This window comes from Procambarus clarkii, chromosome 46 (assembly GCF_040958095.1).
Source record: "Procambarus clarkii isolate CNS0578487 chromosome 46, FALCON_Pclarkii_2.0, whole genome shotgun sequence".
Classification (NCBI taxonomy): domain Eukaryota; kingdom Metazoa; phylum Arthropoda; class Malacostraca; order Decapoda; family Cambaridae; genus Procambarus; species Procambarus clarkii.
The window spans coordinates 19,969,790-19,994,210 of NC_091195.1; the positions used below are offsets into that span (position 1 = coordinate 19,969,790).

The window sequence follows — 24,421 nt, forward strand, 5'->3', positions numbered from 1 at the left end:
CTTCCTTCTGAACTAGCAACAGTCTTCCTTCTGAACTAGCAACAGTCTTTCTTCTGAACTAGCAACAGTCTTCTGAACTAGCAACAGTCTTCTGAACTAGCAACAGTCTTCCTTCTGAACTAGCAACAGTCTTCTGAACTAGCAACATTCTTCCTTCTGAACTAGCAACAGTCTTCCTTCTGAACTAGCAACAGTCTTCTGAACTAGCAACAGTCTTCCTTCTGAACTAGCAACAGTCTTCCTTCTGAACTAGCAACAGTCTTTCTTCTGAACTAGCAACAGTCTTCTGAACTAGCAACAGTCTTCTGAACTAGCAACAGTCTTTCTTCTGAACTAGCAACAGTCTTCTGAACTAGCAACAGTCTTTCTTCTGAACTAGCAACAGTCTTCTGAACTAGCAACAGTCTTCCTTCTGAACTAGCAACAGTCTTCTGAACTAGCAACAGTCTTCCTTCTGAACTAGCAACAGTCTTCTGAACTAGCAACAGTCTTTCTTCTGAACTAGCAACAGTCTTCTGAACTAGCAACAGTCTTCCTTCTGAACTAGCAACAGTCTTCTGAACTAGCAACAGTCTTTCTTCTGAACTAGCAACAGTCTTCTGAACTAGCAACAGTCTTCCTTCTGAACTAGCAACAGTCTTCCTTCTGAACTAGCAACAGTCTTTCTTCTGAACTAGCAACAGTCTTCTGAACTAGCAACAGTCTTTCTTCTGAACTAGCAACAGTCTTCTGAACTAGCAACAGTCTTCCTTCTGAACTAGCAACAGTCTTCCTTCTGAACTAGCAACAGTCTTCTGAACTAGCAACAGTCTTCTGAACTAGCAACAGTCTTCTGAACTAGCAACAGTCTTCTGAACTAGCAACAGTCTTCTGAACTAGCAACAGTCTTTCTTCTGAACTAGCACCAGTCTTCTGAACTAGCAACAGTCTTTCTTCTGAACTAGCACCAGTCTTCTGAACTAGCACCAGTCTTCCTTCTGAACTAGCAACAGTCTTCTGAACTAGCAACAGTCTTCTGAACTAGCAACAGTCTTCCTTCTGAACTAGCAACAGTCTTTCTTCTGAACTAGCAACAGTCTTCTGAACTAGCAACAGTCTTTCTTCTGAACTAGCAACAGTCTTCTGAACTAGCACCAGTCTTCCTTCTGAACTAGCAACAGTCTTTCTTCTGAACTAGCAACAGTCTTTCTTCTGAAATAGCAACAGTCTTCCTTCTGAAATAGCACCAGTCTTCCTTCTGAACTAGCACCAGTCTTCCTTCTGAACTAGCAACAGTCTTTCTTCTGAACTAGCAACAGTCTTTCTTCTGAACTAGCACCAGTCTTCCTTCTGAACTAGCACCAGTCTTCCTTCTGAACTAGCAACAGTCTTTCTTCTGAACTAGCAACAGTCTTCCTTCTGAACTAGCAACAGTCTTTCTTCTGAACTAGCAACAGTCTTCTGAACTAGCAACAGTCTTTCTTCTGAACTAGCACCAGTCTTTCTTCTGAACTAGCAACAGTCTTCTGAACTAGCAACAGTCTTCTGAACTAGCACCAGTCTTTCTTCTGAACTAGCAACAGTTTTCTGAACTAGCAACAGTCTTCTGAACTAGCACCAGTCTTCCTTCTGAACTAGCAACAGTCTTCTGAACTAGCACCAGTCTTTCTTCTGAACTAGCAACAGTCTTCTGAACTAGCACCAGTCTTTCTTCTGAACTAGCAACAGTCTTCTGAACTAGCACCAGTCTTTCTTCTGAACTAGCAACAGTCTTCTGAACTAGCACCAGTCTTTCTTCTGAACTAGCAACAGTCTTCTGAACTAGCACCAGTCTTTCTTCTGAACTAGCACCAGTCTTTCTTCTGAACTAGCAACAGTCTTCTGAACTAGCAACAGTCTTCCCTCTGAACTAGCACCAGTCTTCTGAACTAGCAACAGTCTTCCTTCTGAACTAGCAACAGTCTTCCTTCTGAACTAGCAACAGTCTTCCTTCTGAACTAGCAACAGTCTTCCTTCTGAACTAGCAACAGTCTTTCTTCTGAACTAGCAACAGTCTTCCTTCTGAACTAGCAACAGTCTTCCTTCTGAACTAGCAACAGTCTTTCTTCTGAACTAGCAACAGTCTTCCTCCTGAACTAGCAACAGTCTTCCTTTTGAACTAGCAACAGTCTTCTGAACTAGCAACAGTCTTCCTTCTGAACTAGCAACAGTCTTCCTTCTGAACTAGCAACAGTCTTCTGAACTAGCAACAGTCTTCCTTCTGAACTAGCAACAGTCTTCTGAACTAGCAACAGTCTTCCTTCTGAACTAGCACCAGTCTTCTGAACTAGCACCAGTCTTCTGACCTAGCACCAGTCTTCCTTCTGAACTAGCAACAGTCTTCTGAACTAGCAACAGTCTTCTGAACTAGCAACAGTCTTCCTTCTGAACTAGCAACAGTCTTTCTTCTGAACTAGCAACAGTCTTCTGAACTAGCAACAGTCTTTCTTCTGAACTAGCAACAGTCTTCTGAACTAGCACCAGTCTTCCTTCTGAACTAGCAACAGTCTTTCTTCTGAACTAGCAACAGTCTTCTGAACTAGCAACAGTCTTTCTTCTGAACTAGCAATAGTCTTCTGAACTAGCACCAGTCTTCCTTCTGAACTAGCAACAGTCTTTCTTCTGAACTAGCAACAGTCTTCTGAACTAGCAACAGTCTTTCTTCTGAACTAGCACCAGTCTTTCTTCTGAACTAGCAACAGTCTTCTGAACTAGCAACAGTCTTCTGAACTAGCACCAGTCTTTCTTCTGAACTAGCAACAGTTTTCTGAACTAGCACCAGTCTTCCTTCTGAACTAGCAACAGTCTTCTGAACTAGCACCAGTCTTCCTTCTGAACTAGCAACAGTCTTCTGAACTAGCACCAGTCTTTCTTCTGAACTAGCAACAGTCTTCTGAACTAGCACCAGTCTTTCTTCTGAACTAGCAACAGTCTTCTGAACTAGCACCAGTCTTTCTTCTGAACTAGCAACAGTCTTCTGAACTAGCACCAGTCTTTCTTCTGAACTAGCAACAGTCTTCTGAACTAGCACCAGTCTTTCTTCTGAACTAGCACCAGTCTTTCTTCTGAACTAGCAACAGTCTTCTGAACTAGCAACAGTCTTCCCTCTGAACTAGCACCAGTCTTCTGAACTAGCAACAGTCTTCCTTCTGAACTAGCAACAGTCTTCCTTCTGAACTAGCAACAGTCTTCCTTCTGAACTAGCAACAGTCTTCCTTCTGAACTAGCAACAGTCTTTCTTCTGAACTAGCAACAGTCTTCCTTCTGAACTAGCAACAGTCTTCCTTCTGAACTAGCAACAGTCTTTCTTCTGAACTAGCAACAGTCTTCCTCCTGAACTAGCAACAGTCTTCCTTCTGAACTAGCAACAGTCTTCTGAACTAGCAACAGTCTTCCTTCTGAACTAGCAACAGTCTTCCTTCTGAACTAGCAACAGTCTTCTGAACTAGCAACAGTCTTCCTTCTGAACTAGCAACAGTCTTCTGAACTAGCAACAGTCTTCCTTCTGAACTAGCACCAGTCTTCTGAACTAGCACCAGTCTTCTGAACTAGCACCAGTCTTCCTTCTGAACTAGTAACAGTCTTCTGAACTAGCAGCAGTCTTCTGAACTAGCAACAGTCTTCCTTCTGAACTAGCAACAGTCTTTCTTCTGAACTAGCAACAGTCTTCTGAACTAGCAACAGTCTTTCTTCTGAACTAGCAACAGTCTTCTGAACTAGCACCAGTCTTCCTTCTGAACTAGCAACAGTCTTTCTTCTGAACTAGCAACAGTCTTCTGAACTAGCAACAGTCTTTCTTCTGAACTAGCAATAGTCTTCTGAACTAGCACCAGTCTTCCTTCTGAACTAGCAACAGTCTTTCTTCTGAACTAGCAACAGTCTTCTGAACTAGCAACAGTCTTTCTTCTGAACTAGCACCAGTCTTTCTTCTGAACTAGCAACAGTCTTCTGAACTAGCAACAGTCTTCTGAACTAGCACCAGTCTTTCTTCTGAACTAGCAACAGTCTTCTGAACTAGCACCAGTCTTCCTTCTGAACTAGCAACAGTCTTCTGAACTAGCACCAGTCTTCCTTCTGAACTAGCAACAGTCTTCTGAACTAGCACCAGTCTTTCTTTTGAACTAGCACCAGTCTTTCTTCTGAACTAGCACCAGTCTTTCTTCTGAACTAGCAACAGTCTTCTGAACTAGCACCAATCTTTCTTCTGAACTAGCAACAGTCTTCTGAACTAGCACCAGTCTTTCTTCTGAACTAGCAACAGTCTTCTGAACTAGCACCAGTCTTTCTTCTGAACTAGCACCAGTCTTTCTTCTGAACTAGCAACAGTCTTCTGAACTAGCAACAGTCTTCCCTCTGAACTAGCACCAGTCTTCTGAACTAGCAACAGTCTTCCTTCTGAACTAGCAACAGTCTTCCTTCTGAACTAGCAACAGTCTTCCTTCTGAACTAGCAACAGTCTTCCTTCTGAACTAGCAACAGTCTTCCTTCTGAACTAGCAACAGTCTTCCCTCTGAACTAGCAACAGTCTTCCTTCTGAACTAGCAACAGTCTTCCCTCTGAACTAGCAACAGTCTTCCCTCTGAACTAGCAACAGTCTTCCTTCTGAACTAGCAACAGTCTTCCTTCTGAACTAGCAACAGTCTTCCCTCTGAACTAGCAACAGTCTTCCTTCTGAACTAGCAACAGTCTTCCTTCTGAACTAGCAACAGTCTTCCTTCTGAACTAGCAACAGTCCTCTGAACTAGCAACAGTCTTCCTTCTGAACTAGCAACAGTCTTCTGAACTAGCAACAGTCTTCCTTCTGAACTAGCAACAGTCTTCTGAACTAGCAACAGTCTTCCTTCTGAACTAGCAACAGTCTTCCCTCTGAACTAGCAACAGTCTTCTGAACTAGCAACAGTCTTCCTTCTGAACTAGCAACAGTCTTCCTTCTGAACTAGCAACAGTCTTCTGAACTAGCAACAGTCTTCCTTCTGAACTAGCAACAGTCTTCCTTCTGAACTAGCAACAGTTCTGAACTAGCAACAGTTTTCCTTCTGAACTAGCAACAGTCTTCCCTCTGAACTAGCACCAGTCTTCTGAACTAGCAACAGTCTTATGAACTAGCAACAGTCTTCCTTCTGAACTAGCAACAGTCTTCTGAACTAGCAACAGTCTTCCCTCTGAACTAGCAAGTCTTCATTTTCAACTTAAGTTGCACTTAATGACAGAACCAGTAAGATCCAGAACCAGTTATATATGGTTACAGCCACGGTGTAGCCATATATAACAACTGGGAAGTGTGGAAGGTCACCCCACACGCAGATATGAAGATAAGACCCACAAGAGACTGATAACAGTGATAGGAATCATGGCTGCTGATACTGGCTACATATCCCCCAGAAGTTGCACATCACATGTAGCGAATTGATAAAATCATCATTATTTAACATCTGCGTGTAAATATTTAAAGTTAAAAATATACAAAAGCTTTATGTAATATATATATATATATATATATATATATATATATATATATATATATATATATATATATATATATATATATATATATATATATATATATATATATATATATATATAAAACGCACGACCCAGCAGCAAGGAATCAAGCCTTCACGATAAAATATCGCCAAGATCTGATTCGTGATCAGATATACAAGGCAGAAAATGAAATCAAAGACAACAAAGCGCAACTACTTCATGCTACAAACGAATGGAGAAACAGCAACATCGACGAAAGTCTCTCGTACTCGCATTGAACAACACCTCGACATCCTCACAGACCGACATCACCTCAGCACTGAAACAAGGATAATCAAGAAACTAACAACGTTATATGGAGGACCTATGGCAATTCCACGACCAAGAGATGGCTTCCTGAACCTTGCAGGAATCAACCTCACTGAGGACCAAGTCTCTCTCCTAAATCTGGGTATAAACTGTCACGTTATATCCAGACCGAGTGAGATGGCCCGGAAAGTGGAGCTGGAGATTCTGTTGGACGACATGTTCGACCTCGAAGCACAAAAGAAGGTCACCACCAAAGATACCTTACAAGCAGAACTGATTGCGGAAGGAGGAAAGAATCGAGGCAACTACAGAAGCACCATACTGTCCCCCGAGCTCAAAGTGGCAGCTAAGAGCCTTCGTGAGAACAAGGAGATAGTTGTCAGGAGAGGCGACAAGTCGCCAATATACGTCATTCTTAAAAAAGACGAATATCTGGCGAAAATGAACCTCATACTCTCTGACCAAACTAAATTCCAAAGGGTAACGAAGGACACTACAGCCGAACTGAAAGCGAAGGTCAACAAATTGATTGAAACTGTGAGCGCCAAGAAATCTGGACTCCACCTGCCAAAGATTATTGGGGAATATAAACCTGGATATGCGTATGGAAATGTCAAGACACACAAGGCTGGAAACCCACTTCGGCCAATCATCAGCCAGATACCCACACCCACGTACAGACTGGCTAAACGACTCAACGGCTTGCTGACTCCTTATGTCCCTTGCGCCTTCAGCCTGAAGTCTCCAAAGGAATTTGTTGACTTGCTGCGGGGAACACGGGCCACAGGGATAAGAGCCTCGTTGGACGTAGAATCTCTGTTCACCAACGTACCTGTGGATGAAACAATCGGGATGATAGCCGACAGAGTGTACCGTGATCCGGCCTGTACTTCTCTTGACATACCAGAAAACATTCTAAGGAAACTACTCCAAGCTTGTACTAAAGAGGCACCCTTCTTGAGCCCAGATGGGCACATGTATAAGCAAGTAGATGGGGTCACCATGGGTTCTCCCCTAGGTGTCCTGTTTGCGAACTTCTACATGGGTACCATCGAACAAAAGGTCTTAGTCGACATGAACTTGAAACCGGCCATATACTGCAGCTATGTTGACGACATTTTTACACAGGTACCTGATGTCAGACATCTGCAGGAGCTGAAGGAGGCATTTGAGCAGAATTCTGTGTTGCGTTTCACTTACGAGATGGAGAAGGATGGGAAGCTGCCCTTTCTAGATGTAACAGTCATGGAAAGGAGCGGAGTTTTCCACACTGCAGTCTACACTAAGGAAACAAACATAGGAATGTGCCTGAATGCCAACAGTGACTGCCCGGACAGGTACAAGAGGAGTGTCGTTAACGCTTATGTCGACCGTGCTCTCAGCCACAGCTCAGGATGGAAGCAAGTCGATGAAGAACTCTGTAGGGTAAGGCAGGTCCTAGTCAACAACGGCTTCTCCGATAGTTTCGTTGAAGACATCATGAAGTGAAACGCCATGCAACCTCTGAAGAGACAACTAACACAACACCTGTACCCCCTATTAGACTATTTTACAGGAACTTCTTTTCCACAGCCCATAAAACGGAGGAAAGGGTCCTGAAAGATATTGTCAGTAGAAACGTTATCCCTACAGACAAAAATCAGAAGATACAATTGACGATCTACTATAAAACCAAGAAAACGGCCAACCTACTCATGAGAAACTCTCCAGACACAAAGCAGAACGCTTTAAAAGAGACCAATGTGGTCTATGCCTTCAAATGCCCACTTGGGGACTGTAAGCCTCAAAGAATTCAGTATATAGGCAAGACAACAACATCTCTTTCCAGGCGATTAACGATGCATAAGCAACAGGGCTCCATTAAGGAACATATAATCTCTTCCCACAACCAGACCATCACCAGAGAAGTCTTAACAAAAAACACGGAAATCATCGATAGATATAGCGATAGCAGGCGGCTAGATATCTGCGAGGCACTACACATTAAGAAGTCGACACCAGCAATCAACAATATATATATATATATATATATATATATATATATATATATATATATATATATATATATATATATATATATATATATATATGCGGAAAATCCACAGAGAAATATGAAATGAGGTGAACGTTTCGGCTTTGTTAAAGCCTTTGTCAACACCAGACTGATTGAGTCAGTCTGGTGTTGACAAAGGCTTTAACAAAGCCGAAACGTTCACCTCATTTCATATTTCTCTGTGGATTTTCCGCATAAAATGATCAGTGTTTTGTGATCGTCAATTGCATATATATATATATATATATGTATGTATGTAAAAAGTAACTTTATTAAAATGTTCATTACCTTAATTATTATTATCATTATGTGGAAGCTTCAGGGCCTCAACACACTGGGGAACCCTAAACAAGTCCTGGGAGGTGTGGAAGCTTCAGGGCCTCAACACACTAGGGAACCCTAAACAAGTCCTGGGAGGTGTGGAAGCTTCAGAGCCTCAACACACTAGGGAACCCTAACCAAGTCCTGGGAGGTGTGGAAGCTTCAGGGCCTCAACACACTAGGGAACCCTAAACAAGTCCTGGGAGGTGTGGAAGCTTCAGGGCCTCAACACACTAGGGAACCCTAACCAAGTCCTGGGAGGTATGGAAGCTTCAGGGCCTCAACACACTAGGGAACCCTAACCAAGTCCTGGGAGGTATGGAAGCTTCAGAGCCTCAACACACTAGGGAACCCTAAACAAGTCCTGGGAGGTGTGGAAGCTTCAGGGCCTCAACACACTAGGGAACCTTAAACAAGTCCTGGGAGGTGTGGAAGCTTCAGGGCCTCAACACACTAGGGAACCCTAAACAAGTCCTGGGAGGTGTGGAAGCTTCAGGGCCTCAACACACTAGGGAACCTTAAACAAGTCCTGGGAGGTGTGGAAGCTTCAGGCCCTCAACACACTAGGGAACCCTAACCAAGAGCTGACAAGGGTGAGGCTATGACTGACTTAGCGGTATTGCACCACCATCAACCATGCGCTCTGGTACTATCATAAAGTTAGCAATATTTCCACACTGATTATTTACAACTTATTAGCACTACGCGTAATATAATGAACAATACAAAGTATACACCCAAGGCCAGAATATATTAGCGTACCAGTATACTTACTAGCTGGCTGTAGGAGGTGCCGAGGACCCTTATCTTGCCCGGATGAAGAGGAGAATGGCGCACGTACACCCCAAGAGCCTTGCGGAAGCCGGCCGGCAGAGTGGCAGTGCGCGTGCGCCAACTCTCGTCACATTGTTTACATACGTTCAATTATTAATAATTCATTTTGTCGGGGACAGGGAGCCTGTGTACGTTAGGCTTATATCGAGGTCTACCCACAATTAAGGTCCATCTACTAATTCTATTGGTCCCAGGATGCAACCCCCACAACAGTTGCTTAACTTCAGGGTACCTATTTACTGCTAGGTGAAAAGTGGCATTAGGTGACAGGAAACGTGACAAAGTATTTCTGTCTCACACAGGATTCGAACCCGGGATTCGTGATTGTGAGTCGACAATGAACCCGACGGTACTACAGCTGGGAGACCCTGAATATAAATCCTGAGCCGGGATAAAATTATGACGTCATAGTGACGTCACACTGTGTGCCTTTAACTAAATCAGCATAAAATCTGTTTCATTAAGTTGTGACGATGTGCACTGAACTTTGTAACTAGCTCATCAAGATTGTAACTTGCTTAGCTAAATGAATTGTGGGGTTCTTCAACTACCACCCACATTCCTAGGCTTATTATAGCACATATATGTGTGGGTATAACACATATATGTGTGGGGTATAGCATATATAAGTGTGGGTATAGCACATATATGTGTGGGTATAGCACATATATGTGTGGGTATAGCACATATATGTGTGGGGTATACCATATATAAGTGTGGGTATAGCACATATATGTGTGGGGTATAGCACATATATGTGTGGGTATAGCACATATATGTGTGGGGTATAGCGTATATAAGTGTGGGTATAGCACATATATGTGTGGGGTATAGCACATATATGTGTGGGTATAGCACATATATGTGTGGGGTATAGCACATATATGTGTGGGGTATAGCACATATATGTGTGGGTATAGTACATATATATGTGGGTATAGCACATATATGTGTGGGGTATAGCATATATAAGTGGGTATAGCACATATATGTGTGGGTATAGCACATATATGTGTGGGTATAGCACATATATGTGTGGGTATAGCACATATATGTGTGGGGTATAGCACATATATGTGTGGGTATAGCACATATATGTGTGTGGGAATAGCACATATATGTGAGGGGTATAGCACATATATGTGTGGGTGTAGCACATATATGTGTGGGGTATAGCACATATATGTGTGGGTTATAGCACATATATGTGTGGGTATAGCACATACATGTGTGGGTATAGCACATACATGTGTGGGTATAGCACATACATGTGTGGGTATAGCACATACATGTGTGGGTATAGCACATACATGTGTGGGTATAGCACATACATGTGTGGGTATAGCACATATATGTGTGGGGTATAGCATATATAAGTGTGGGTATAGCACATATATGTGTGGGGTATAGCACATATGTGTGAGTATAGCACATATATGTGTGGGTATAGCACATATATGTGTGTGGGGTATAGCATATATAAGTGTGGATATAGCACATATATGTGTGGGTATAGCACATATATGTGCTATGTTTTTGTCTAGGTTAGCATGTATGAAGCCTCGGACAGGTATGTATGTTGGTATACAACATGATGTATGTTGTTTGGTTACTCCTAATTAGCTAGTAAGGCAGTTTGGCTAGTTCAGTAGTGCAAGATGTGAACATTTACGGTGCAGCAGTTAACTGATAGTTACGATAAGATAGTTCTTATAGGAACTGTCCTTTCAGGAAGTCTAGCGACTTTGTTCGTAATTTACACAAATCGCCTTTTTGATAGAGCGGTTTCGTTTCATGTCACTAGAGGCTTCGGTAAGAAACACAACTCTTAAGTATCATTTTAGAAGCGCACATAAACTAACATCAGCAGCGTATGCAACAAAAATATTTTTGAGAAGGTCCAGATACAAGAATGACGCGAGAAATGGCAGACCTGAACCACGACGACAAGGTCATTGACACCAGCCTGTAACCATTGGAGGGAAGAGGCTCCAGAGGAGACATTGTCACGACATACACGATACTGAGAGATGTAGCTATAGGGAGGACACAGGAGAAGTGGAATTAGAAGACACAGTTGCTAACTGGAAACATTTAAGGGTAGATACGACAGAGTACAAGGAAATTATGCCTTGTAGTACACTAAATAAAGGTAGAGGGGGAAGAGGCGGGGCCCAAGAGCTAATTCTTTCTACCCCACACACGCTCTTAGCAAGAACACACACACATACACACTCAGTTTTAACTGTTGCAAAGTTGATTCTGTGAGATAATCACAGCTACACGACTCTTAATAACTTGGCTGGGGCATGACCTGTCCGCCCTCCCCTCACCCCACCACTGGACCCCACACACTGGACCCCACACACTGGACCCCACCACTTGACCCCAGCCTTGGACCATATATCGTAAGCAACAGAGTCTATATATATATATATATATATATATATATATATATATATATATATATATATATATATATATATATATATATATATATATATATATATATGAACCTCATACTCTCTGACCAAACTAAATTCCAAAGGGTAACGAAGAACACTACAGCCGAATTGAAAGCAAAGGTCAACAAATTGATCGAAACTGTGAACGCCAAGAAATCCGGACTCCACCTGCCAAAGATCATTGGGGAATACAAACCTGGATACACGTATGGAAATGTCAAGACACACAACCTGGAAACCCACTTCGGCTAATCATCAGCCAGATACCCACACCCACGTACAGACTGGTGAAGCGACTCAACGGCTTGCTAACTCCTTATGTCCCTTGCGCCTTCAGCCTGAAGTCCCCAAAGGAATTTGTTGACTTGCTGTGGGGAACACGGGCCACAGGGATAAGAGCCTCGTTGGACGTAGAATCACTGTTTACCAACGTACCTGTGGATGAAACAATCGGGATGATAGCGGACAGAGTTTATCGTGATCCGGCCTGTACTCCTCTTGACATACCAGAAAACATTCTAAAGAAACTACTCCAAGCTTGTACTAAAGAGGCACCCTTCTTGAACCCGGATGGGCACATGTATAAGCAAGTAGATGGGGTCGCCATGGGTTCTCCCCTAGGTGTCCTGTTTGCGAACTTTTACATGGGTACCATCGAACAAAAGGTCTTAGTCGACATGAACTTGAAACCAGCCATATACTGCAGCTATGTTGACGACATTTTTACACAGGTGCCTGATGTTAGACATCTGCAGGAGCTGAAGGAGGCATTTGAGCGGAATTCTGTGTTGCGTTTCACTTACGAGATGGAGAAGGATGGGAAGCTGCCCTTTCTAGATGTAACAGTCATGGAAAGGAGCGGAGGTTTCCACACTGCAGTCTACACTAAGGAAACAAACATAGGAATGTGCCTCAAAGCCAACAGTGACTGCTCAGACAGGTACAAGAGGAGTGTTATTAACGCTTATGTCGACCGTGCTCTCAGCCACAGCTCAGGATGGAAGCAAGTCGATGAAGAACTCTGTAGGGTAAGGCAGGTCTTAGTCAACAACGGCTTCTCCAATGGTTTCGTTGAAGACATCATAAGAAGGAAGGTGAAACGCCATGCAACCTCTGAAGAGATAACTAACACAACACCTGTACCCCCTATTAGACTATTTTACAGGAACTTCTTTTCCACAGCTCATAAAACGGAGGAAAGGGTCCTGAAAGATACTGTTAATAGGAACGTTATCCCTGTAACGGGGGGTGGGGGAAATTGCTCTATCTTGTCCATTATTCCACCCCCCAGTTAACTAACGAGGCCGGGGGAAACAGCTCTCTCTAGTCCGTTATCCCGTCCCCAGTTAGCTAACTATTCTAGAGCACTTCCAGAGTTCCTAAGGCAACCTCTCTCGTTCAACACCTTGTAACCTAGGTATTTGACTACCTAGGTGCTAAGACTACAAGGCGTCGTAACTGGATCAGCTACCCGAAACTCTAGAGAGAACTCTAGAATACATTTCACTGCCACAAACGTATAAGAGAAAACGAAAGGAAAGAAATGAATAGTGAAGTAATTAGTGAGGGTTTGGGGTGAGAGGCAGAGAGGTCGGAGGAGCGAGGAGGGTCATTAGTTGAAAGTGAGAGTTTAGAGAGGGGTGGAGGGAGAGGTGTAGATAGGTAGAAGTAGAAGAGTAGGTAGTAGAAGTAGAAGAGTAGATAGTAGAAGACGAAATGCTGCCACCATCCATTCTAGACCATTACATACAAGACAAGGAATGGAACTTGTCTGTATCAAAATTCACAAAAGATGTTATTACCATGTATCAACTCCAAACATAGGGAACACAGTTAAAGGCCATTTAAATAATAAATTCAATTATATTTCACATACTAAGTATCATAATTTAAGCAATGTTCAAGATCTATATATGTAAAGTGAGTCATCCTCCAAGAATCTGAGAACACTACAACTGACTGCCCCTGATCATCACACCACACTTGTAAAACACGACCAAGTCACCTTACTGTTCAACTCACCAAGTGCCTCTGCCTATAGCTGGATAGAGGGGGGGGGTCTGTAGCTTGACAGACTGTCTCGCCCTGCCGGCCGACAGCCTCCCTGCTAGGACCGCCTGCTCTGCTCTGCTGGCTCGTCTGCTGTTCTTCTCTTAATGCTAATGCTCTCGAATCGATAGTTCTCCGAGTATATATTGGGGATCCTAGTAGCTAACTCCGCCCACAAGTAGATAGCCTCCGACTCTCTACCAAGCTACTCCTTAAACGTCGGCATGTTTGAAGGCTACCAGGCTCCAATTATAAGATTAGTAGAAGTAAGGTGAAATTCGCATGATCTGACCTCAGGTCACTTGGGGTCATTAACTCTTAAGAGGTGTGACTTTCTGGTGGACAAACTGGCGCCTTCTCAAATTCTTGTCTCTGACTCATGTATCTTTATGTATTTTAAATAAACTAAACCAAACACTTTTACAGTGTTACATCCCTACAGACAAAAATCAGAAGATACAATTGACGATTTACTATAAAACCAAAAACACGGCCAACCTACTCATGAGAAACTCTCCAGACACAAAGCAGAACGCTTTAAAAGAAACCAATGTCGTCTATGCCTTCAAATGCCCACTTGGGGACTGTAAGCCTCAAAGAACTCAATATATAGACAAGACAACATCTCTTTCCAGGCGATTAACGATGCATAAGCAACAGGGCTCCATTAATGAACATATAATCTCTTCCCACAACCAGACCATCACCAGAGAAGTCTTAACAAAAAACACAGAAATCATCGATAGATACAGCGGGAGCAGGCAGCTTGATATCTGCGAGGCACTACACATCAAGAAGTCAACACCAGCAATCAACAGCCAATTAATGCTCAACTATATTCTACCCACTTCAAGACTCCGCAATAATATAGAAGCATCAAGAAATATGGGCCAATAGGCCCTCTGCAGTTACTTCCATTCTTCCCTTAAAACTTACTCAATATTATACCCATTGTTTCGTGTTCTGTCTTGTGTTTTCACCTCATCCAAAACTGTTGTAACATATCACCTTACCCAAATGCAGGTATATAAAATGAGAACCATTTAAATTATAGCATAGTAAGATTCTGTTTAGTGTTTGCAGGTTATAGTTGTGTGTGTGTAAACTAAAGTCTTTGAAAATGTAATAAGTTATTACGAAACGCATTCAAGTGTCGCGTCAGACTAGAAATAAAAATGAATTTTGGAGAATTGATTTTTCAATTACCATCGACAGTGAAAAGAAACATAAGAAATATTGAGAAAATTCGTGTTAGAATTATTAATCTTACTTTTTCGGTCATATTTAATAATATATGTTTACAAGAAAGACTGCTACCAAAATATACTAATTATATATATATATATATATATATATATATATATATATATATATATATATATATATATATATATATATATATATATATATATATATATATATATATATATATATATATGCTAATTTTTATATGGGAACCATCGAAGACAGGGTCGTCAGTAGCAGACAAAAACCAACTGTATACTGCCGTTATGTAGATGACATATTCGTAATAGTAAAAGACTCAGATGAACTAATTGACCTAAAAAGCCTTCTAGAGAGAGAGTCAGTACTCCGATTTACACATGAAAATAGTGAAAATAACAGTCTGCCATTCCTAGATGTACTAATAACAAAAACAGGAACCTCTTTAAGCACCAACGTATATACCAAGCCCACCAACATAGGATTATGCCTAAACGGTAGAAGTGAGTGCCCCCAAAGATACAAAGCCAGTGTTCTCAATGCTTATATTCGTCGAGCGCTTACCCACTGCTCTGAATGGAGCAACGTGAGTAGAGAGTTTGAAAGAGTAACTCAGGTATTGGTGAACAACGGATATAGCAACGCGGAAATAAACGCTGCTATAAGAAGACACTTGGACCGTTGGTATAATCCAGACCCTAGAACAGAAACCACAACACCCCCAATAAAATTATATTACAAATCAACCATGCTCAGTGAACATATAAAAGAGGAAAGAATAATGAAAGAAATAATCCGTAAAGGAGTAAAAAGCACTACTCCTAACCAAAACATAAACCTGATAATATTCTACAAAACCAAGAAGACTTCCGAACTCCTTATCAAAAACAGCCCGAAGCCGACGGAGAACCCTCTACAGCAGTCAAGCGTTGTATACATGTACACTTGCCCCCACGAAGGATGTAACCTTCAATGTAAGTACATAGGTATGACGTCGACCAAGCTGACGAGGCGTTTGACATGCCATCTTCAATCCGGTGCCCCTAGGAATCGCATGAGACAAGCCCATGACATCACTCTAACAAGAGAAATGTTGAACAAGAATACTTGCATAATAGACAAACCCCAAGATGCAAGAAGATTACAAATTCTTGAGGCAATTCACATAAGAATAGAGCGACCTACCATGAACACCCAAATCACGGAACTATTTACTCTACCCACCATGAGAGTAAGGACAAGACAAGAACATATCGATGCCAACACAGAAGACAATGTCCAACATAACAGGCCAATTACACTGGATTAATCTTTGTGTTTAGATAGGAGCTGCCTCGTATGGGCCAATAAGCCTTCTGCAGCCTCTATGTTTCACCTCACATTTATCCCTTATGTATCCCCCCGTGTTTTCACCTTTATTGTATTATCACCTGACCCAGTGCGGGTATAAAATAAACTAGTATTGTAAGATCTCTTCACTTGAGAATGAACCATGGAGGTTCGAAACGTTGTGCAAATTATATAAATAAGTGTAATACACTCTAGTAAATCACTTCTTTTCTTCACCTTAAAAGTACGAAAATGAGTTTTGGAGAACTCCTATTTCAATTAAGCCCTGATGCTAAGAAAATAGTTAGAGGGATAGAAGCCCTAAACCAGAAAATAATAAATACAGAATATGCGGTCATATTCAATGAAACATGTTTGAAAGAAAACCTGCTGCCAGTATACACCAATATATATATATATATATATATATATATATATATATATATATATATATATATATATATATATATATATATATATATATATATATAGTTGCATTAGTTGATATATGAATATGATCAAGTTCTTTGTTAAGCAAACACTTATAACCAGCAACAGTGATTAAGTTTTTTCTCCCCGTTTAAATGACTTTTTAGAAATAATTGTGTATTGTGAGAAATTTACCAATATGACACCTTCTCTTCAAGTAGATGACAGAATGCCAAAGTAATATTAAACTTACCATAGATAGTACTAAACTACATATGCTAATCTCTTATTTATTTTAAAAGCTGAAGTTTTCTTGTAACGATTTGGAGTTTTCCTTAATATATTTCATGTTCAATTTTTGTATCACGGGCAAATATTTTAATGTACTTTAAGCCTGTACCTAAAGCGTTGATATATATGATAAACAACACAGGTCCCAGGCCAGTGTCCTTAGGCACTCCATTTTTTATTTATTTATATATATACAAGAAGGTTCATTGGGTTTATGAGAGTACATAGTATTGATGTTTGTACCTTCTTGTAAAGCCACCGGGCAGGTCCTGTCGAGCATATGCAGCGTTTACCACTCTTATTTGTCTCCTTTTAAGCTTCATGTTTTAAACACATCATTTTTATCTTGTTAGTGGGATACCTTAACATATCCCACTAACAAGGTAACAATAGGCCCAAAACAATAGGGTTCAGAGAATCGTTGAAATTAGGAGGCTTAAATTGTTTACTCTTATGATGTTCTATTTTAGACAATAAAGTATAAAATAAATACATGTAAGTACTATAAATATACAGTAAGCAACTTACAGTTTTAAAATAAGTGTTCAATAGGATGCTTACTGTATTAAAGTAAACATTGATAGGCTATTTACTGAATTAAAATAGATGTACATAGGCTACCTTCTTTATTAAAGAAATCGTACAGGTGACACTTCTAAATTTACATAGGTGCAGAAGGCTAGTTTTTGCATTAAAATACTTGTACAGTAAACTGTTTTACTGTAATAAATTATTGTAATTTAAAAAATATTCAATTATTTGTATTACTTATTATTATAAAAATAAGTATACTTAAGGCGAGGTACTGTATTCCAGCAAGTGTACATATGATACAGTATTAAAATATATATACAGCATGCTGCTTACTGTATTATGGTAAGTTACAGTAGACTACTTATTGTATTTAATTATACATTAAGCATCTTATAGCAATAAAGGTCTGTCTAGGATCCTGTTTGATCATCATGATACTCATCATGGATTTGATTTTTTTTTTTTTTTTTTGAGATATATAGAAGAGTTGTTACATTGTTGTAGAGCCACTAGTACGCGTAGCGTTTCGGGCAGGTCCCTGGAATACGATCCCCGCCGCGAAGAATCCTTGTTACAACCAAGTACACATTTTACTGTTGCGTTAAACAGAGGCTACAGTTAAGGATTGGCGCCCAGTAAATCCTCCCCGGCCAGGATACGAACCCATGACATAGCGCTCGCGGAACGCCAGGCGAGTGTCTTACCACTACACCACGGAGACTGTATCATCATGATAATCATCATGGATTTGATCATCATGATAATTGGGTTCACTCGGACTAAGTCAGAGAAATTCTCAATATATAAAATGCTACTAAGATTACAACTACAATAGTTACTGTAAGATCCCTTAACTAATACAACAGTCTAAACTAATACAGTTGCCTAAACTAATACAACAGTGATACAATAAACAATATTAAAAATTTTGACTTTTTTGTTGAAGTGTAAAAAATGCTAGTATATAAATTTCCAAATCTATTCACACCAACATACCAAAACTTTTCATACCACCAGGTTCCCAAAGTGCATCCATACCCCCAGTATACCAAATCGTGTCAGTAAAATTTTGAGAAAGAAAAGATGAAAACTCATAGAATGAGGGAGGTAGAGGGAGGGTAGAAGGAAGGGCTAAGGAGAAGGAAAAGAAGGAAAGAGGAAGAAAGTGCTGCCACCATCCATTCAAGTTATTTATATGACAAGAACTTGTCTGTACCACAATATTATCTGATGTTATCACATAACAACTGTAAGCATGTACATGTATAGGTAATACAGTTACCTATATCAATCCTGCCAAACTTGTCAAATTTTTGAAAAACTAATCTATAAGCAGCTTTACTCGTATCTAGCCAAACACAATATACTTAGCCCTTGCCAATATGGCTTCAGACCCAAAAAAGCACTAACGATGCACTTATTAGTATGCTTAACTCGATTCATACAGCTCTTGATAAAAATGAGTTCCCTGTTGGGTTATTTGTGGACCTGCGTAAAGCTTTTGACACTGTCAACCACCAAAACCTTCTTCTTAAATTACATCATTATGGAGTCAGAGGTCACTCCCTGCAATACCTCAAATCCTACCTTACTGACAGGCTCCAGTATGTTTCTGTGAATAATACAATTTCTCCCACCCTACCCATCAACATTGGTGTTCCTCAGGGCACCATACTTGGCCCTCTCCTCTTTCTCATCTACATTAATGACCTTCCAAATGCCTCCCAACACCTCAAACCAATTCTGTTTGCTGACGACACAATCTTCATTTACTCCAGTCCTGACCCCCTTGCTCTAAATGCCACAGTAAATACTGAGCTAAATAAAGTCCATCTTTGGCTAACTGCCAACAAACTCACCCTTAACATTGACAAAACTTTCTATATTCTGTTTGGCAATAAATCCTCTAATCAAATAAATCTCAAAATAAACAATACCCAAATTTGTAACAAATTAGATGGCAAATTCCTTGGCATTCTCATTGACCACAAGCTGAATTTCCAGGGACACATTCTAAATATATCAAAAAAAGTTTCAAAAACTGTGGGCATTCTTTCTAAGATCAGGTATTATGTACCCCGCCCTGCCCTGGTGACTCTCTATTACTCCCTTATCTATCCATATCTCAACTATGGTATTTGTGCTTGGGGCTCTACTACCCAAAATCATTTACGTCCTCTAATTACTCAACACAAAGCTGCTATTAGGACAATATCCAACTCTGGCCCCAGACATCACTCGGTACCCCTACTCAAATCTCTGAATATGTTAGACATTAAGTCACTGCACATTCTCTCATGTGTATTATACATATATAAAACGCTAAACTGTAATGCCAATCCTGACCTCAAAAGCTTCATAGAAGGTTGTAACAGAACCCATGAGCACCACACCAGAAATAAATACAGTTTTGATATTCCTAGAGTACGACTTAATCAAACTAGAAATGTTCTACAAATCAAGGGGCCCAGAATGTGGAATGACCTTCCCAACCATGTTAAAGACTGTACCTCTCTCAACCTGTTTAAGATAAAAACGAAGCTATACCTAATAAATTCCCTGTAACCTACCTTACCCCTCTATTGTCAACCAATGTCTGTTTTTTTAAAGAGCGCTGTTTGTCGACAGAATTGTATTTGTGCTGCTTTTTCAGCTATGTTTTCATTTCTTGTTTTCATTTTACTCTTTATGCTCAATTAGTATTAAGCTTTAGTCATTTAAGTTTTTCCTGCCCGAAACGCTTTGCGTAATAGTGGCTTTAGGCATTGTATGTACTAGCACTATCTATAAATCTATCAACTTTTGTACCTTACCTTGTATGTATGTACTTTACCTGAATAAATATTTGTATTTGTATTTGTATCTTTAGTAAGTACACTTCAGAGTGCTCTCCACTCTAGCTTTCCCTATATCATAAAAAGGAATCCAAGATCTAGGGATCAGAATTAAAAACAATTAAAAAGTACGTTAATCCATTATATATTTACTATTATATTCATTTGTATGTTCAAATATCAACATTAATTCAGACTTTGAGTCATCACACAAGAATTTGAGAGCAACTATGGCTGACTGCCCCTGAAAATCACACACAACTTAAATTTGAAAACAATATATGTCAGCCTTACAATTTTACTCTCCATAGTCTCTGAGAATAAGATGGTTAAGTGGAGGGGGTGGTATGGCTGACAGAGTCCCCAACTGGCCTGGAACAGGACTGGTCTGGCTGCTGGAACCTACCTCTCTCTCTCTCTCTCTGTTTCTCTCTCTCTCTCTCTCTGTCTCTCTCTCTCTCTGTTTCTCTCTCTCTCTCTCTGTTTCTCTCTCTCTCTCTCTCTGTTTCTCTCTCTCTCTCTGTTTCTCTCTCTCTCTCTGTTTCTCTCTCTGTTTCTCTCTCTGTTTCTCTCTCTCTCTCTCTCTCTCTCTCTGTGTTTCTCTCTCTCTGTATATCCAGCTCGTCCTCCAAAAATGTGGAGGTAAATGTAACAGCCCCATAAGTGCAATTATGTACTATGTATGGCAGTCAGGAATTGCACTTATTTTCACTTAGTATTAAACCGTACTGTCAAATATATTGTGAATATTTGAGATTACTTGAAAAGCTGAATAGAAAACCATGACCTAACCGTCTTAGTTTTTGAAGATAATCATTTTATTGCTTCTTAATTACAATTAGTACTTAATCTATAGCTATATTGATATTACAGTTTTATAAAATAAATAAAACGAAACTAAAATATTTCAGTAAATTGTAAAGTAACTCGGGATATTTTCAAATTTTGTATAAAATCTCTATTGTTTAATAAAACTGAAAAAGAAATTCCTGATATTTAAAAATTTGTGTGTAACTAATTGAACTTCAAAACTTCATCCTAAAATTCTGAGTGTCTTAACAGAAAACGAGGAGAATAAATAGGGAGGTAAATGTAACAGCCCCATAAGTGCAATTATGTACTATGGATGACAGTCAAGAAATGTATTTATTACACTTAGTATTAAACCGTACTGTCAATTCGGAGGATGGGTTGCAGCATCTGTGTGTTCAATTCCACGGGTATTTAAGGGGGGACCGGGAGCTAATCTTTGCCTACCAGACCTACCACACCTAGACAGTGGCTTGTTTAATGGAAAGCACACAACAACCCGTCTGCAATTATCAGCTTAGCAGAGAGCGAGGTCACATGGTGCGACCTGACCTCTGCAACATGTGACAATTAAAACTTGAAAGGTGTGACTTTATAAATGCTAAGGGTCAACAGCCAATAGGTTATAATAGGAGCTGCCTCGTATGGGCCAATAGGCTTTCTGCAGTTCTCATTATTACTACTATTCCCTACACCTTACTTTCCTCCTCAGCTCTCTCTTGCCTATTTATTGCCTGTCCCTACCTGTCCTCATCACAATCGACTTGAGAATGGTCCAGGCCGGACCGAAACGTCGTCGTCCCTTCAACTTCTAGTGTGTGGTCTGGTCAACATACTTCAGCCACGTTATTGTGACTCATCGCCTGCAAAAGCCAACATTGAAGCAACTTGAGTTGCAAGTTGAAGCAGCAACATTGCAGAGATTGCAGGAGTACTTACCTAGTTTGAGGAGCCATTGATGGATGGTTTTAGTGGTGGGCCTCAGGACATTATACAGAGAATTATATGGACATCATTGTTGTTTGAGGGAATGCATGAATTCATGTTGTGAATGATGCAGTGCAAGGTGAGAGCATTTAGTATTTTCTCGTCTGAATTAATTTATATGCGAGTTGCTTGGCCCAGACTGTGAGAGAGGGGGGGGGGGGGGGGGGTGCTGGCGAGGATTAAAGCAGCACCTTTGTGTAGTATACTCGTTGGAGCAGTAGTATTATATAAGCGTGATGTTAGTTTGTGGGACCTGATGATAGTAGGCTATTATTTCTTGATTCTTTGTATTTTTGTTAATAAATGTTTGTAGACAACTTGCCTTTGCACTTGTCCTGGTGAGAAATTTCTAGAAAGAGAGATAGAAAAACAGTTGCAGATTGATCGAGAGCAGATATAATATTATAAAGGGGGAACTGGAAGGAGGTTATCCCAAAGCAAGATGAGTGAGGATAAGTCACGGTGGCTCAGCGGGTTGTGTACTCATGACATATATAGGCAAGATATGAGCAGATTCCCCAAATAAGGTGACGTTGAACCCCTTCTCCATACATAAGACGCTTGCTTACAGGGAGATTCTCCATTGTTGATTGACAACAGCAGCAAGCAATAAGTTAAGTGTTAATATTATTAATATTTTATTTTTAATTATTTTATTTTATTATTATATTTTATTATAATAATTATTTTATTATTTTATTTTATAATTATTTTATTATTATATTAGTATTATTTATAATTATTATTATAATTATATTATATTATATTATAATTATTTTTATTATTATAATTATAATATTTATAATTATAATATTTATAATTATTTTATTATAATAATTATTTTATTTTTAATTATTATTATATTAAATATTTATTTTATTATTAATATAACAGTCTCCGTGGTGTAGTGGTAAGACACTAGCCTGGCGTTCCGCGAGCGCTATGTCATGGGTTCGTATCCTGGCCGGGGAGGATTTACTGGGCGCAATTCCTTAACTGTAGCCTCTGTTTAACGCAACAGTAAAATGTGTACTTGGATGAAAAAAAGATTCTTCGCGGCAGGGGATCGTATTCCAGGGACCATAGGATTAAGGACCTGCCCGAAACGCTACGCGTACTAGTGGCTGTACAAGAATGTAACAACTCTTGTATATATCTCAAATTTTTTTTATTTTATCGGGAGGAGGGGTGTCGCTGCTGGTGATATAAAATTAACCTCTTAGATATATCCTTGTACAGTATTGGTCGTCATCATGCTGGACCTCAACAGCCTACACTACATGAAGATGCTTAAAATTTTTAAGCAACACACCAACATTTTTGAGTTCCTTCTTTTTCCTCTTATTGTCCTTGATGGTAAGACAGAGGCAGTTGCCTTTGACGCCCCTCCGGTGAAGTTCTCGCAGAAGTCTCTTCCCTTTTTCACCTGTAGATGAGAGAGAACACTGAAGCCCACACCTGGCTGTTCTCCCCATGTCCCCCACACCTTCAGATGAAAGGGAGCACCGAAGCCCACACCTGGCTACTCCACACACTTATGCCAAAGAAAACTTACAATAAGTAAATCTAGCTTGTATTACTCAAGACAATAGGATAAAAATCCACACTTATCTAATTTGTGATATGTATGTAAAGATTTACACCAAGTCTTTCGCACTCTCTTGAGTGCTTGTGTCAAGGTCTGAGTGTGTAATTAGGACGAGACTTGCATCTTAACAACTAATGCCAATCGTTGAGATGTAAGTCTCATTCTAACCACACACTCAGACCTTAACAAAACACTCAGGAGAGTGCAAAAGACTTGGTGTAAATCTTTACATAACTATCAGAAATTACCTAAGTGTAGGTTTTTATCCTATGTTATTATGTCTGTGAGAAAACATCACCTTTACTTAATTAAGACAATGTTTGTCTAAAACATTGTATGTACTAGTTCTATAAATTCATCAATATTTGTATCACACCTTGTATGTATATACTTTACCTGAATAAACATTTGAATTTTTGAATTTGAATTTAAACAATGGCCGGGATCATTTTGAAGTATTGGGGCTGTAGCTTATTCCATAAACAATGTAGCTTGTTTTTCAATGTTTGTATCACACCTTGTATGTATGTACTTTACCTGAATAAACATTTGAATTTGAATAATATGTAAAATTAAACGGTTAATCTAGAAAGACTGTAACTAAACAACAAAGTCAAATACATTCGCGTGTTAAAATGTAGTCAATACGTACTAGTGAGATCTTTGAGTGTTAAGTTCAGGACATCATAGCCTCCGAAAGTGCTAGGACACAGTTGAGCCGTCAGCTGGCAGCACCAGTCTATGAGAGGGTTGTCAGCGGTTAGGGCCGGGCTGATCGTCACCTTGAGCTTCCTTCCCTTGTATAACTGACTGGGCATGTTAGTCAGCTCCGTGTCCTCCCTGGCGTCTACGGTAATCTCTG

At 40.1% G+C, this 24,421-nt stretch overlaps 2 protein-coding genes across 9 annotated transcripts in view; both read right to left on the minus strand.

The window, feature by feature from the left end:
* The window catches only part of LOC123770470 (uncharacterized), a 32,809-nt gene extending 23,760 nt beyond the window's left edge, over nucleotides 1–9,049 (minus strand). For 2 of the 5 annotated variants that reach the window (XM_069301779.1, XM_069301784.1), the window contains exon 1: nucleotides 8,948–9,049. The gene's annotated coding sequence lies outside the window, so the exon portion shown is untranslated. The remainder of the gene's footprint in view (nucleotides 1–8,947) is intronic. The other 3 variants (XM_069301780.1, XM_069301783.1, XM_069301782.1) reach the window with 3 other exon arrangements.
* Nucleotides 9,050–17,415: 8,366 nt separating this feature from the next.
* LOC138350661 (uncharacterized) overlaps nucleotides 17,416–24,421 on the minus strand; it is a 34,762-nt gene continuing 27,756 nt past the window's right edge. For all 4 annotated transcript variants that reach the window (XM_069301786.1, XM_069301787.1, XM_069301785.1 and 1 more), the window contains 2 exons: nucleotides 24,212–24,418; nucleotides 17,416–23,397 (listed from right to left, as the gene is read on the minus strand). In XM_069301786.1, the coding sequence (XP_069157887.1) occupies nucleotides 23,243–23,397; nucleotides 24,212–24,418 (362 nt within the window). In that variant the 3' untranslated portion in view covers nucleotides 17,416–23,242. The remainder of the gene's footprint in view (nucleotides 23,398–24,211; nucleotides 24,419–24,421) is intronic.